Source organism: Oncorhynchus gorbuscha, linkage group LG17 (genome assembly GCF_021184085.1).
Source record: "Oncorhynchus gorbuscha isolate QuinsamMale2020 ecotype Even-year linkage group LG17, OgorEven_v1.0, whole genome shotgun sequence".
NCBI classification, from domain to species: domain Eukaryota; kingdom Metazoa; phylum Chordata; class Actinopteri; order Salmoniformes; family Salmonidae; genus Oncorhynchus; species Oncorhynchus gorbuscha.
The window spans coordinates 26,262,713-26,279,119 of record NC_060189.1 but is presented as its reverse complement, the minus strand read 5'-3'; the positions used below and the strand labels follow the sequence as shown (position 1 = coordinate 26,279,119).

General features: G+C 41.3%; 1 protein-coding gene across 5 annotated transcripts; it reads right to left on the bottom strand.

Annotated features, from left to right (window-relative positions):
* Positions 1–9,050: 9,050 nt before the first annotated feature.
* LOC124001830 (ankyrin repeat and SOCS box protein 2-like) lies at positions 9,051–14,124 on the bottom strand. 5 transcript variants are annotated; one of them, XM_046308942.1, is made up of 9 exons: positions 14,038–14,124; positions 13,638–13,842; positions 12,181–12,350; positions 11,822–11,977; positions 11,446–11,691; positions 11,081–11,252; positions 10,310–10,904; positions 10,050–10,203; positions 9,053–9,817 (listed from the first exon to the last, which is right to left on the bottom strand). In XM_046308942.1, the coding sequence occupies exons 2-9, from the start codon at positions 13,769–13,771 to the stop codon at positions 9,654–9,656; spliced, it is 1,791 nt and encodes a 596-aa protein (XP_046164898.1). In that variant the 5' UTR covers positions 13,772–13,842; positions 14,038–14,124; the 3' UTR covers positions 9,053–9,653. The 5 variants fall into 5 exon arrangements, with proteins under 5 accessions (XP_046164901.1, XP_046164898.1, XP_046164899.1 ...); XM_046308943.1 differs by having other exon boundaries at positions 14,046–14,076; XM_046308945.1 differs by lacking the exons at positions 13,638–13,842; positions 14,038–14,124 and adding an exon at positions 12,687–12,940 and having other exon boundaries at positions 9,051–9,817; positions 11,566–11,691.
* Between the last annotated feature and the right edge of the window lie 2,283 nt (positions 14,125–16,407).

Genomic DNA, 16,407 nt, shown 5'->3' with positions numbered 1-16,407 from the left:
TTGATAAAAAAGCTTACAATGGTTCATTGGATCAGTCTAAAACTTTGCACATACACTGCTGCCAACTAGTGGCCAAAATATAAATTGCACATGGGCTGGAATAATACATTATGGCCTTTCTCTTGCATCTCAAAGATGATGTTTTACCAGATCTAATGTGTTATATTCTACTACATTAATTTAGCATTTCCACAAACTTCAAAGTGTTTAATTTCAAATGGTATCAAGAATATGACATCATTGCTTCAGGTCCTGAGCTACAGGCAGTTAGATTTGGGAATGTCATTTTAGATGAAAATTGAAAAAAGGGGGCGGATCCTTGAGAGGTTTAAACTCATTTGCAGCATGCTGATGATACCACTGAAGGTCAAAACTCCATCCCACTAAAACTGGTTAAAAAACAGACAGACTTTTCAAACAGAACTTACACTAAAAGGGCATTATCATCATTTTCACAATTACACAGTATTATTCCAACCTCAGTGTGGAAATATATATAAATCACAGGAAAATCACATTTTGGCGATTCATTTTTATTTCTGGATAGTTGCTGGTTGAAAATACAGTCTACACAGGATCTTCTAATCAGCAGGTTTGAACGGGTGGGAGTTTTGGCTTCTCATAGTGACATTACATTGCGGTAAATTGGTTAATAGTTCAGCCCTCGCTGCCAAAAACAGCTAGTTTTCAGTTTTCCTCTCCCCACTCAGAACACTCCCAGACAATCCTAGCAAAAGTCTTGCTTGATGAATATTTTTTTGCAATGGAAATCTATTACAGTAAGGTACTTAATTGTTGCCCAGAAATGATTTGATATTGATATTTTTTTTAAACGGCTGTATTGGGCCTTTGATGATGTCTAATCTATTATCCTCACACCAGCATCCATTCCTGTGCCAACTAAACATTATGGGAAAAAGACTACTTATGGTAATAAAGGAATGTGGACTTTAATTTATGAACCATGACGGTATGACTATTTGCACAGCACATCAAACCCTATTGCTTTTTCTGTTGCAGTGGCAAAGGGGAATTATTTTTGATGCAGTAGTTAATTTAAAATATTAACATCCAAATTCAGGCTTAATATTTCCTTCATGGTATTTAAAAACAATCCAATCAAGTCAAAGCACGGTTGTTATATGAATATATGACCAGCAATCTGCTCATTATAAGGAGGTGGCCAGAGGGAAGGGTTGGCATTTCAAGCTCTACTGACTAGTGCAGTATAAATAACAGAGCTCGCAGCACTTTCTGTCATGAGCGATAAGTTAGACACAAGACCTGGCATTTAAGAATGCTGTTGGGCTTCATGAAATTTAACTGGCATCCACACCAATTATCCACGTTATTTTTGAAGAAGATAAATTCAGTCAACAAGTATACTGCAGCAATGCAACGCATTCTGTCTTCTGGGGAACAGAACATTTTTGTTTTTCACACGTTTGTCTTTTATATACAGTTGAAGTTGGAAGTTTACATACATTTAGGTTGGAGTCATTAAAACTCGTTTTTCAACAACTCCATAAATATCTTGCTAACAAACTATAGTTTTGGCAAATTGGTTAGGACATCTACTTTGTGCATGACACAAGTCATTTTTCAAAAAATTGTTTACGGACAAGATTATTTCACTTATAACTCACTGTATCACAATTCCAGTGGGTCAGAAGTTTACATACACTAAATTGACTGTGCCTTTAATCAGCTTGGAAAATTCCATAAAATTATGTAATGGCTTTAGAAGCTTCTGATAGGCTAAATTATATAATCTGAGTCAATTGTAGGTGTATCTGTGGATGTATTTCAAGGCCTACCTTCAAACTCAGTGCCTCTTTGCTTGACATCATCGGACATTTTTTAAATATCAGCCAAGACCTCAGAAAAAAAATTGTAGACCTCCACTAGTCTGGTTCCTCCTTGGGAGCAATTTCCAAATGAATGAAAGCACTACGTTCATCTGTACAAACAATATTATTCAAGAATAAACACCATGGGACCACGCAGCCGTCACACCGATCAGGAAGGAGACGCGTTCTGTATCCTAGAGATGAACGTACTTTGGTGCGAAAAGTGCAAATCAATCCAAGAACAGCAAATGACTTTGTGAAGATGCTGGAGGAAACAGGTACAAAAGTATCTATATCCACAGTAAAACGAGTCCTATATCGACATAACCTGAAAGGCCGCTCAGCAAGGAAGAAACCACTGCTCCAAAAATGGTATAAAAAAAATCCAGACTACGGTTTGCAACTGCACATGGGGACAAAGATCGTACTTTTTGGAGAAATGTCCCCTGGTCCTCTGGATGCTTGCAAGCCGAAGAACACCATCATCCCAACCGTGAAACACGGGGGTGGCAGCATCATGATGTGGGGGTGCTTTGCTGCAGGAGGGACTGGCGCACTTCACAAAATAGATGGCATCATGAGGTAGGAAAATTATGTGGATATATTGAAGCAACATCTCAAGACATCAGTCAGGAAGTTAAAGCTTGGTCGCAAATGGCTCTTCCAAATGGACAATGACCCCAATATACTTCCAAAGTTGTGGCAAAATGGCTTAAGGACAACAAAGTCAAGATATTGGAGTGGCCATCACAAAGCCCTGCCCTCGACCCTGTAGAAAAATTTGTGGGCAGAACTGAAAAGCGTGTGTGAGCAAGGAGGCCTACAGGCCTGACTCAATTACACAAGCTATGTCAGGAGAAATGGGCCAAAATTCACCCAACATATTGTTGGAAGCTTGTGGAAGGCTTCCTGAAATTTTGACCCAAGTTAAACAATTTAAAGGCAATGCTGCCAAATACTAATTGAGTGTATGTAAACTTCTGACCCACTGGGAATGTGATGAAAGTAAATAAATCACTCTCTCTACTATTATTCTGACATTTCACATTCTTAAAATAAAGTGGTGATCCTAACTGACCTAAGACAGGGATTTTTTACTAGGAATAAATGTCAGGAATTGTGAAAAACGGAGTTTAAATGTATTTTGCTAAGGTGTATGTAAACTTCCGACTTCAACTGTAGCCTACAGTATGTAACTGTGTTTTGCTACTATTAAGAGGCATGTCCAGAGAGGATTACATTTAAGCTGAAGTCTTAAGTGCTGGCATAACCTGTCTTCTCTGGATGGTTAGAGTTCTCCTGAGGGAGCTGTTTAGTAGTGTTGCTCCTCTTATCCTCTCCTCCAGTCTATCCTACCCCTGTATCGATTAACTGACAAGAAGGAAGCTGTACATCATCCACTTCCTGTCCAGCTGACGCCACTTGATTGCAGCAACCATAGAACACCTGCCATAACACCATCATTCACATCCTCATGCTCCATAGAGACAAACATCACACAGACTTCAGGATAAGACCCTCTTGCTGTCTTTTGCTAATCAGGATAGATTGGTCATCATTATCTTATAACAGTGCCATAGAGTGAAGTCTACAGTGTAGACTATAGAATGAATTACTTATACCCACTAAAGACTGGTCATCTTGTGACAGGTCTTTCTTGAAAAATAGATTTTTAATCATTTGTGCATAACAAAAACTAAGGATACATAGACTTAAGTAATTATAACACTTTCAAAAGTAACTGTGGTTCCCCAATGTGTTATTGTTTTAAACAAAGCTTTTTTACAGCCTTGACTTGTTTGTCCTCATTACAGTGTTCTAGACTGTGTAGAGGTGTATTGCCATCTAGTGGCAAAGAGATGATAATGTAAGGATAATGGGATAATGGGATTTTTATTTACCTGTATTTAACTAGGCAAGTCAGTTAAGAACAAATTCTCATTTATAATGATGGCCTACGAACAGTGGGTTAACTGCGTTGTTCAGGGGCAGAATGACATATTTTTACCTTGTCAGCTCAGGGATTCAATTTCGCAACCTTTCGGTTACTGGTCCTATGCTCTAACCACTAGGCTACCTGCCGCCCCAATTTACCAATATGAATAATTGAGCATCAACACATGAAAATGATGGGGTTAAGTGGTTAGAGCCTTGAATACTAAAAACACCATATTAATATGATACAATATGTGTTTGGATTTGATATCATGAACATAAATAACAAGTGAATACAATGTCAGTACTAAAGTAATTGTGTCATAACGTGCCATAATGTAAACTGTTACTGTAATATGTTAGCAATTTTGGGGTGTGTGGAAGTACCTCAGTCTGGAGTGTGTGACGTGGATGTGCCGTATGCTAATGAGAGTGCTGGTGGGAGTCCCAGAGAGACAGCTGCTGGGTCTGGGGGCAGAGCTGGATGGGGGTCAGAGGGCAAGGGGGAGACTTGTGCTGTCAACACAGTGGCCTATTTGCAACCAAGAACCAGGGAGGTTGAAGTGGTTACAATGGTGTGTGTGTTTAAGATCTGACTACTAACATCTGGAGTTACTAGGGTAATAACATTGTTATTATTCAAGAATAAGTGCAAAAGTGTTTTACAGTGATTCAGACTTTGATTTGATTAGTGTGTCCTTTCCAGTTAAATGTTATTTATTTATTTTATTGAACCTTTATAAAAATAGGCAAGTCAGTCAAACCTCTATGGAATGGGTGTCCCTAAACCGGGACGGTTGTTTTCAAAGTGTGCGAAAGTGACTAGAATGATGTTGTATACAACAGCCAACTTTCCGGGACATCATATCTTATATGGGCAGAAAGCTTAAACTATTGTTTATCTAACTGCAGTGTCAAATTAACAGTAGCTCTTACAGTGAACAAATACCATGCTATTTTTTGTGGAGAGTGTACAACAACAAAACACTTTTACCATGGCAACTGGTTTGATACATTCACCTCTGAAGGTAAATAACATACTTACATTCAGTAATCTTGCTCTGATTTGTCATCCTGGGGATCCCAGAGATAAAATGTTGCATAGTTTTTCTTGATAAATCCATTTTTATGTTCAAATGTAGGAACTGGGGTCTACAGTTCGACCCCCACTGCTGTATCTGGCTCCACACCCACCCTGCCCAGCCATCTAGATGTGTGAAAGTTAGTGTATAAGCTAATGATCCATCATGTATGACATTCCTGGGAGTGTGTAAAAAATTTTTTATTGCCATAGCGTTTTTGTATGTTCTCTTCTATAGTTATATACTTGAAAATGAATCAATTGACCAATTCGGCACATTTTGGCAAACTCCTGACAGACTTGATACAAAATATTGTGCAGTAAGGTAATTCTTCACTGGATCAGTCTGAAACGTTGCACACATACTGTTGCCATCTGGTGGCCACACTAAACTACACTTAGACCTCTGAAAGTGTGGCCTTGCTTTTGCATTTCAAAGATGAAGGAACAACAACAAAAAAATGTTTTGTTTGTATTATCTTTTACCAGATCTAATGTGTTATATTCTCCTACATTCATTACACATTTCCACAAACTTCAAAGTGTTTCTTTTCAAATGGTATCAAGAACATGCATATCCTTACTTCATGTCCTGAGATACAGGTAGTTAGATTTGGGTATGTCATCTTAGGCGAAAGTTTTAAAAAAGGGTACTATCCTTGAGAGAACAAATTCTTATTTTACAACAACGGCCTACCCTGGCCAAGCCCTCCCCTGACCCGGACAACGCTGGGCCATTTGTGCGCCGCCCTATGGGACTCCCGATCACGGCCGGTTGTGATACAGCCCGGGATCGAACCAGGGTCTGTAGTGACACCTCTAGAACTGAGATGCAGTGCCTTAGACTGCTGCGCTCCCGGGAGCCCTAAACCTTATGTCTGATGGGGTTCAGAACTTTATTATTCCACAATCTACCCTTGCCTGTGTCCCATTACACATCACATACAATCTGAAAACACAAAGCTCGCCTTCATCTTTTTTATTCAAACTGTCATGGATACAGGGACACAGTAGGATTTATTGGTGCCACTATACTTCCTCTTTCTCTCTCATTCTCAGTCACTTCAAAAGCACAGGAGTAGGTCGACAGGGCAGGGGAGGGGTGAACCATTGTTAATTAACAGAAAGGTGAACGAAGAAGAGGAGAGATGGAAAATAGGGTCCTGTTGCCTCCAAGTGCCGACAGCATGAGCAGCTCAACCCTTCATACCAGGGGCTGGACAAGTTAAAATATATGTAATTCAGTCGTTATGTAGTTCGGGCTACATATTCTGAGAGAAATAACACGTTAGTAAATTATTAGTTATAAAACATGATACGCCTATAACATGTAATAGATACACAGTGCATTTGACTCTGAAAAGTCAATAAATATGAATATTATCTTCCTTTACAGGTGTGCTTAAACAACGTCTTGCGGTCAGGGCTGAGGGCAGCGAAGCGGTATGGTGGATATAGGCGTGTGGTGTAGGTTACTTACCAGACAAACGGTTTCCTCACATCTCATGCCACACTGCTGCCAAGAGGAGCTAGTTCAATGGAACGAAAGGTACTATTTTTTCTTCAATAGGGGGATGGAGCTCAATTAGCATTTCACAAGTCCCTTTTCCTCCTCTATTGCAACCTTCCCCGCGGAGCCTGCTTTCTCCGGGGATTGTCCTGTTTTGGGCGCTTGTTGCCGTTGGCAGGGTGACAGTATTCGAGTGTGCAAACTTGTGCTATTGTCCGCCGGCCAGAAGGAGCTATGGAGACCCACTAATATGACACAGGAAAATGTTTGCTGATGGCAATTCTATGGGCTTTGTCCAACTCTTTCTCCTTCATGACGACTCGATTTAAGTCTCTAAATGTTTGACTACAAATGCAGGAGTGCTATCCAGCTCCTTTCCCTTTGTCCCGCGAGGTTTGAATGAGTAATTCAGCTTTTGTGTCGCTCAATTGAGGGGGAAAATAGAAAGACAAGATTCTTGAGCGCTCAAGCCCCCTTTCCATGGATATGTGCTCTTTAGATCACCCCCAACCAAATCCTACATCTGACATCACTCTAGGAGGGGGGAGTCTAGAACAAAACAGTTGAATGTAACAAATGTTGTCTCGCAGTGATGAAGCATGTCCATTTCAGCCTAGTCAGAATAATAATGCTACGGGAAATATGTCAACTTTTGGATAAACTATTGTATGGGTGTTCCATGAGCGCGCGGAAGACCGGGCAGAAATATTGCATATATTAGCTGCTTTTCTTGAGGGATCTCCATGACAACAATTTGTGATGGCAAAGAATTCAATACTGGTGCGCTTGGAGGCTGATTGGGGAGCATTGTGAGGGGCCTGGGGTCGCTGATTGGTTCAAGGAAAGCACCATAACTACAAGCAGTTTATATTCATTCAACTTGTTGAAGCAGTCAGACTGCGTCTGGGATAGAGACAGGAATGGGAATCCTCTACAGGGGACATGGTACGTTCTATTTGTGGATATGAATGGATAACTTGCAACCGATGTTTTTTTTAGGCTATGCGCAATTGTGTAGGCGAAGTATTGTTTTATCACGCGTAATTGTGTAATTGTTGAGGGATTCTTAATGAACAACGAATAATGTAAGTAGGCTACATTAAGTTCTTAATATGTTTTCCATTTATCCTAACACATTTGGTTGCGCATGCTTCTCAATGATGCCATTCACTTTTTCCTCAGATTTTTAAGATGAAGAATATCATTTGCATGGACTTTTTTGGTAGTATGGATTAAACAGTTTACACGTTCACACTGTTTAAAATGGCAAGTGCAGACAGTGAAGTGAAAACGTTACTGAACTTTGTAAACTTGGCATCCAGTGACATCAAAGCAGCTCTAGACAAATCAGCCCCTTGCAGGCGCTCTGTGGACCACAGGAAATACCTGCAGAAACAGCTCAAGCGTTTTTCTCAGAAATACTCTCGGATGCCCAGATGCCACACACACAGGTCCGCGGAGTCTGGCATCGTCAAAGCCCTGGTGGACAAGTCTAGCGCGTATTCTTTGGAGACAATTCACCAGAGCATGACGCCCATCAATGAAAAAGGGGGTTCGGGTGCGCAAGACGAGGTGAACGTAAGGATGGGTCAGAACCCAATTGCAGACAGTGCTAATAGCAAGCAAGATCAGGTACCCATGAGGAAACGTCAACTCCCTGCATCGTTTTGGGAGGAACCCCGGTTAGCCCAAACCAATACAGAACCTTCACTGTATGGATGGAAAAAGAGCCAAGGTGTGACCCGAATCAATAGGGTTGAAAAAAAAATCAAAAATCACCAGGAACCAAAACCGACCTTGTTTCAATCCAATCGACTTGGCTCTATCGAAAAAGAACCGCTCAACGTGGACTTGGTCTCTCACAACGTCAGTGTGTGCGGTTGCTGTCCGTTTCAGTACCATGGACACCACGTCTTCCAGAGTCACATAGTTGTTCCCCACTCAACTGTGGGACTCTGGGGAAAAGCCTCAGTGGCTGAAATTGAAACGCCTGATATGGCACACGGACATAATAACCAAACGCATGTCGTGGTCAAACCCATACCGACTAAACCCACGGTCCCCTCATCGATTTTCAGCGTGTTTGGCTTCATTTAAACACAATTATGCACGTATAAATACATTTTAAATACGCAATTCTACATTTAAATAAGGAACAATTAAGATGTAAATATGAATTAGTTGACTTTGCAATGCCATATGTTTTTATTTAAAACTTGGTAGTCAGTCATTGGCACTTAAGTCTTTCAGACCAAATAGGCTATTTCTGCTCAGAAGACCTGCAACGTTAACCTACCTACCACTTGGCTTCCATATAATCTAAGAGGAATTCATGATAAAATCATAGCACTGTATAAAACTGAAAAATGTAGACTATACTTCATCATCCTTCTCTCTAATTCTATACTTCACATGTGTTGGTATAGGATTGGAGTGACATTCGAAGTTGTCCATTCTTTGATTATTTGTGATCAGCTATGCTGAAGGAAAGGTCTGCTTGTGTGTTGATTACTTCATGGTGTTTGTGTAGGCTATATATTTCTAAAATACACTGATTTAAAAACTAATTGATCAAAATGACTTGTTGTAGTTCACTGATATTTTTCCACAAAAGGTAAACAGACTGACAGTGACGTCCCCCCCCCCCCCCCCCCCGAATTTCTGGATATTTTCTGTTTGTAAATAATACTTGTTAAATGGAGAATTTACATTTATTTTTTTAAATAAAATGCAGATGTTTCGATTTTTTTCTTTGGTTCCAGCACCTTTTCCAATCATACAATCATACAGGATCAGACATTTTGGCACTGACATTTACAGTACATTACAACAACAACTGGACTATTATATAGGCCTACACTCATTGCACAAACACACTTTAAAAGCATATTACAAAATTTGTGCTGAATATACAAGTACATTCCATAAACCATCAAACTGATTGTCTGCATTTGTTTGCCTGGGCCTAAACATCTAAATGACACAGGTATTTTAAAAGCTTACCTTGAGTTTCATTTAAGCTCAGTTTCGTTGCACTTCTTCAGAGATTATCAACTGCTGTGGCTTTAGGCTATCTGTTGTCATTTGTCAACCCATCCACTCAGAACTGCAGCTCACTTCCATACACACATGCTATGTGCAAACAACACACACACACATAGTTTGCCATTACACACATTTGACCCTATCAAGTAATAATTACTAACCCATAAATACAGCCCAAACTCCTGTAAACAGGTAATATACTATAAGGCACAACACAGGACACTGATAAGCCTTATTTGCCATCAGGGCAGAAGTCATCAAAGCTGTGTCTGGGCAAGCTGAGGTACTGCAGCAGTCTGTCTGGGAGGGGTAGTCTGTCCAAAGACCTGAGTCTGGACACACCCACCTGCTCACGGATCCTTAACCTACATAGGTGCATCAGTGGACGGGATGACACTGAGGAAACAGCATGGGGAATTGTGTTAGATTGTCCCTCCTGTTTGAGTGTGTGTGTGTGTGTGTGTGTGTGTGTGTGTGTGTGTGTGTGTGTGTGTGTGTGTGTGTGTGTGTGTGTGTGTGTGTGTGTGTGTGTGTGTGTGTGTGTGTGTGTGTGTGTGTGTGTGTGTGTGTGTGTGTGTGTGTGTGTGTGTGTGTGTGTGTGTGTGTGTATATGTCTAGATGTACTCACATGACTTGGCCTTGATGCTGGGCCATTCTCGCCGGCCGCCCAGGACCTCGGTGAGTCTGGCACACAGTTGAACATTACCAACATAGTCCAGCAGTAAGTCTATGACGGGCCCTTCCCAGTTACACATGGATGGTGATGAGATCAACTCACAAAACTAAGGGATATTAGGATGAACAGAAAGAAAAGATAATGAGCATCATGCCTTCTTGAAAAATCACGTCACATTGTGATCACGGCAATAGGAGCCTACTTTGCCTTACCTGTACTTTGCTGACAGCAGGTTCTGTGCAGGTTAGAAGAGACATGTCATTGGTGCATTTGCTGATGTCAACACCTATGCTGCTCATGCTGTCCTGTGCTGGATGTGGGCCGCAACCATAAGCACATCTGAAGCAGGCCTGGGCATCACAGCCCTTATCCAAAAGGCACTTGAGAAGAGGTAGGTTATTCAGGCAGAGTACAATAGCACCAGGGAAGGTGGTAGGACAGGCTGGGATACTTGTGTTAATATCGGCCCCATGCTCCAGCAGTAAAGAGACAATCCTGGCACAACCGTGTCTTACAGCTGCTAGTAGAGGGTTGACTGGATCCAGGCTCAGATTAGCACCAGCTTTCAGTAACATTTCTACTGTCTTACTGCTCCCATTGGCAATGGCAAAGTAAAGTGGTGTGGTGCGGTGATCCGAATACCGCATGGAGCGATTGTGGGATAGTGTGGCATTGACGTCGGCTCCTGTCTTGAGCAGTATGGCTGTGACCATGTCCCTGTTGTGCTCTGCAGCCAGGTGGAGGGGGCTGATTCCACTGTGGCGAACTCTGGCCCGACTGGTGACCGGGACAAGCAGGGACACAATCCTGGAACAAGTGGACATTAGTACTGTACATAAGAGTAATACAAAATACAGACATGACAAGTCAGACCAGTATCCCTTCTTTCTTTTCTCTCGCTCTCATCCAACACCTCCCCCACACTGCTCTTGAACGTGCCGTCCTTGGCCAGCTCTCCCGCCATATAGTGCATTCTAACTTACTCATGGTGTCCATACTGAGCAGCAATGTGTAGAGGTAGGAGTCCTGTCTTGGTGGGTTTGTTGGCGTCTGTGTTGTGAGATAGTAGCAGCTCCACTATCTCCCTGTGGCCATCTTTACTGGCCTCATACAGGGCTGTAGCACCGTCACATGTCTGCATGTTAATGTCAGCACCTGGGGAAAAGAACACAAAGTCAGAGACATCGCAAAGAACTGACTGACTGTTATAAGAACACATCACTTAATCACTTTAAGAGGCCATTGTCTGTCTCAATACGGTGATAATTAACAGCCATATAGCATGGATGCATTATGTGGTCATACATGTCATGTCAGACATTACAGAACTACATACAGGAAACCCTACCTTTCCCAATGAGGTACCGTAGGGCATCTACACGTCCTTGCTGGACTGCTACTATTAGTGGTGTGATGCTGTAAGTATTAGGAGGGTTAATGGTGGCTCCTGCCCTAACCAGCATCTCACAGATCTCCATGTTGTCCCTGCACACTGCCTCATGGAGTGCTGTCCAGCCCCGGTTACACCTCTGGTTCACTGTGGCCCCGAATGACAGGATGAGGCTCACTATTTCCACGTTCTCCCGCTCACATGCTGGAAGGCATCATATGACATTAGGTTAGCCTGGCAGAAGATACCATGCTTTAGAATAGGACCATCTATTTAAAAACAGAGGTATCATTATCTTCCACTCTCAGGCTATAGCCTATGTGGAGAGATGTACCTTTGTATAGGGGGGTCTCTTTGTTCTTGCAGCTGATGTCGGGGTCTGCCCCTGCCTGTAGAAGGCACTGCACACAGGACAAGTGCTGACCGGAAACTGACAGGAGCAGAGCAGTCTGTTCCTGGAGGGTGCGCTTGTCAACTAACCCTGGTTGGGCTGGAGGAGAAATATATGCATAGGCTACAATGCACAAATGTAAACACACAATGCTTAAACATAATTTACAACTTTGATAATATATAAAGTATGTTGTCTTCTTTTCACCATTTCATGATCCTCCAGTCTATTTAATTCAACCGCAACAATAAAGGCAAGGCTTTACATTGATAGACTGTAAAAATGATGCTTTCAACATGTACCTTTCATCAGTGCCTTAATGCATTCAGCTTGGCCATAATATGCAGCCTCATGCAAAGGTATCCATCCGTCTTTGTTCTCTTTCATCAGGCTGAGTGGTGCAGCCACTGACAGCTCATTCACAGTTTGAGCATCTCCTCTCTGGATGGCAAATACTATTGGCTCTACATCCCTACAACAGAGGGAAGGCATATTATTTGAAGAGACAATGCAGAATCTAGGTTAATAGATGCAGGTTTATCATACCAAGTTCTCTCATAAAAATCGTTTTTAATGTTTTTTAAATAATGAGTAGAATCCCCGTGGAATACATTTGTGAAGTCTGTTTCAGTGTATAAAAAAGACAACGAGGAAAAATGTCGATCTCATATCATCAATGATAACATATTTTAATTTACAAGGACACATTATGGCCATTACATCTAACCATATATCTAACCACTGGCAACTAAAATAAAATCACTGATAGGCCGATTGCCCAGCGCTTCACAAGTAGCAAAATACTCACTCCGCTGACTCTGACGTAATGTCGTTCTGCCGTCGCCGCTCAACGCATCGTTTCTCATCGCTCGATAATTTGCTTAAAGATGTGTTGCCCTTGTTCCCACCATAACAAAATTGCGATAGATACTCAGAATAACTAAATCTCGTCATTATTTTAGCGGATCCACACGCGTTGTAGAGAACACACACGGGGCAGAGCAGCGGTCGAACCAATGACAACAGCGGGGGGAGGAAAGCCAGGGCTCAGCTGTGCTTTCAGAGATTATTTTAGGACTGCATTGACATGTGTGTGTTGGGGGTGGTGGCTACTATACCATATATGTCAAGGCACTCCAGAATCAGTCGCTCAAAGATAAAAAGCTAATTGCATCAGGATACCTTGGGCATCTGTTCTCCACCCCATTAGTTTTTTATTATGGCATTTCCTAACTGAACTGGCAGGTGTTTTTAGATTATGATACATTGAAAAAAATGTATTGTTTTAATGCTACTGGAATTGTCAATAACGTGAGAATGTAAAAAAATAAATATGCAAGGGTTATTATAACAAAATTATAAACCCACCCCCATTTGGTAAATAAGTCAAATGGCACCTTCTTTACCATATGGCTTTTGTGCAAAAAATGCTGACAGCATGGAAATCTTAACAATATGAGCATAAGTGACTATTGTCTAAGGTTTGAATACTGCAGCTTTAGATACAACATAATGCCCTTCAGAGTTTTATGCCTGCAGCTGTTGTATAACCCACCATATTATAGTGACAGGGGTTCAGAATTTTACTTCCTTTATCTTTGATGTAACTACGTGAATTTAAAAAATGGTATTTAACCTTTATTTAACTAGAAATAACATGTACCTGAACCTGCAGATTGTTACACATCTGATATAGTATAATGCACTCAATGATTTTGAACAGAGGCATTAAAAAGACATCTTCATTTTCTGGGCTCACCTCAAAGAGTTGAAGGATGAGTGGATTGCAGTGGGGTGAGTCCGAGAGTTAGAGGTATCCGTGTTATCGATATTTTGTCTTTGGCATAGTGTTCTGGACAGGCTGGCTGGGATGGTCCCATTGGTGGTCACCATGTTGCACTCAACAACTAGGTTATGCAACACTTCCCTGGTGTCCTCGTAGCCCAGTGATGTGCCTGTTGGTCCTGGAGTTGCAACACAGGGACATGGAAGGTAGTTAACAGCATGAATCAATTCATCATTAAACAGAATATTCCACTCAGTCATCAAACATAGAAGTGAGAATTTCCCTTTAAAATCCTACAGTCACAAAATAAGATGGGAGAGATAGAGCTCACAACAAACGTATGCAGTATCAAACTTAAGCAGCATCAACATACAGTCATACGTTTTCTGCATGTGGAGTAAACTCAGGGCCAGTCACTCCTGTGTTGATGTGAGAGAAAAGAGCTATCTGTGCTGCCAGACGACAGAGAGCAAGCAGCCCTAGCAGTGGTGATGCCTTTTAAGGACATGTTTAGCTTTGTTTGGTTCTACTTGATTCTGCTGCACTAAAAAGCCTCTCTCTGTCTTGAAGGCTTGCATGGTTACGGCAGAGGTTATGAAGGAGTATTACAATCACCCATAGAACAGCTTGAATTACAGTCCCCGGTGATATACATCAACTTTTGTGACATAAGATAAATCACTCAATCTTAAGAAAATAAACAGTCACCATCCAGAAATAACAAGATTAACTCTGCCAAAATGAAATGCCTTTGATTAGAAATGTTACAAATCTATCTATGGGGAAGTCAAAAGCCTTCTACAGTATATTTAAAAAAGCTTATAGGCTAAAACATATTTATGGCTAAACATAAGTATTATGCAGGTAATGCAGAATTTTTCCATCTATGTATTTCCCAAAGCACTTTCTGTCAGTCTCAGTACACTATTTTTACTCTGCTCGGTTTCCAGAGCACCCAAAGCATATTTCCAAGACCTGTTATTATTAGACAATAACACTTGAGGCTGTGGGTTCATTTTAGATTGATTGCTATTTTCTGTCTAACTTTACAGTCAAGTAAATGTAATCCAATCTCATACCATTACCACTGGGCCTACGTCCTAAAACATACCACCACCACGGTAACTAGCATAATGTTCACTTGATTGGGAAAATCCTAAATGTCACATGTACAGCCTTTCTGAACAACAGGTTTATCAACATATCTCCTTACAACAGGATTAGCAACTTGCTAAATTATATTTGCTGAAAATTGCAGAGCATCAGCTGGGACCGAGAGACTGAAAAACATCTTCTATCTCAAGGCCATCAGAGTATTAAATAGCCATCACTAGCCGGCTTTCACCCGGTTTCGCAATCCTGCACCATTTTCATTTTTATTAATTGTATTTTTATTTAACCTTTATTTAACTAGGCAAGTCAGTTAAGAACAAATTCTTACTTACAATGACGCCCTACACTGGTCAAACCAGGACGATGCTGGGCCAATTGTGCGCTATGGGACCAATCACGGCCGGATGTGATACAGCCTGGAACCTTAGAGGCTGCTGCCCTATATACACTACCGGTCAAAAGTTTTTGAACATTAACTCATTCAAGGGTTTTTATTTATTTTTACTATTTTCTACATTGTATAATAATAGTGAAGACATTAAAACTATGAAATAACCCATATGGAATCATGTAGTAACCAAAACTGTGTGAAACAAATCAAAATCTATTTTATATTTGAGATTCTTCAAAGTAGCCACCTTTGCCATGATGACAGCTTTGCACACTCTTGACATTCTCTCAACCAGATTCACCTGGAATGCTTTTCCAACCCTCTTGAAAAAGTTCCCACATATGCTGAGCAATTGTTGTCTGCTTTTCCTTCATTCTGCGGTCTGACTCATCCCAAACCATCTCAATTTGGTTGAGGTTGGGGGATTGTGGAGTCCAGGTCATCTGATGCAGCACTCCATCACTCTCCTTCTTGGTAAAATAGCACATACACAGCCTGGAGGTGTGTTGGGTCATTGTCCTGTTGAAAAACAAATGATAGTCCCACTAAGCCTAAACCAGATGGGATGGCATATCACTGAAGAATGCTGTGGTAGCCATGCTGGCTAAGTGTGCCTTGAATTCTAAATAAATCACAGACAGGGTCACTACAAAGCACCCCACACTATAACACCTCCTCCTCCATGCTTTACGGTGGGAAATACATATGTGGAGATCATCCGTTCACCCGGACTATGTCTTACAAAAGACACAGCAGTTGGAACCAAACATCTCCAATTTGGACTCCAGAACAAAGGACAAATTTCCACTAATGTCTAATGTCCATTGCTGGTGTTTCTTGGCCCAAGCAAGCCTCTTCTTATCATTGGTGTCCTTTAGTAGTGGTTTCTTTGCAGGAATTCAACCATGAAGGCCTGATTCACACAGTCTCCCATGAACAGTTGATGTTGAGAAGTTACTTGAACTCTGTGAAGCATTAATTTGGGCTGCAATTTCTGAGGCTCGTAACTGTAATGAACTTATCCTCTGCAGCAGAGGTAACTCTGGGTCTTCCATTCCTGTGGCGATCCTCATGAGAGCCAGTTTCATCATAGTGCTTGATGGTTTATGCGACTGCACTTGAAGAAACGTTCAAAGTTCTCGAAATGTTCGGTATTAACTGACCTTCATGTATTAAAGTAATGATGGACTGTCGTTTCTTTTTGCTATTTGAGCTGTTCTTGCCCCAATATGGACTTTG

What these genes read in the sequence shown, in the direction of transcription:
- LOC124001830 (XM_046308941.1), bottom strand. Translation starts at nt 12,832, where the DNA reads ATGACGAGATTTAGTTATTCTGAGTATCTATCGCAATTTTGTTATGGT. An exon ending in ATTACGTCAGAGTCAGCGGA is followed by an intron (nt 12,351 to 12,686) that starts GTGAGTATTTTG and finishes CCTCTGTTGTAG; the next exon opens with GGATGTAGAGCCAATAGTAT. An exon ending in GCTCAGTATGGACACCATGA is followed by an intron (nt 10,905 to 11,080) that starts GTAAGTTAGAAT and finishes CACTTGTTCCAG; the next exon opens with GATTGTGTCCCTGCTTGTCC.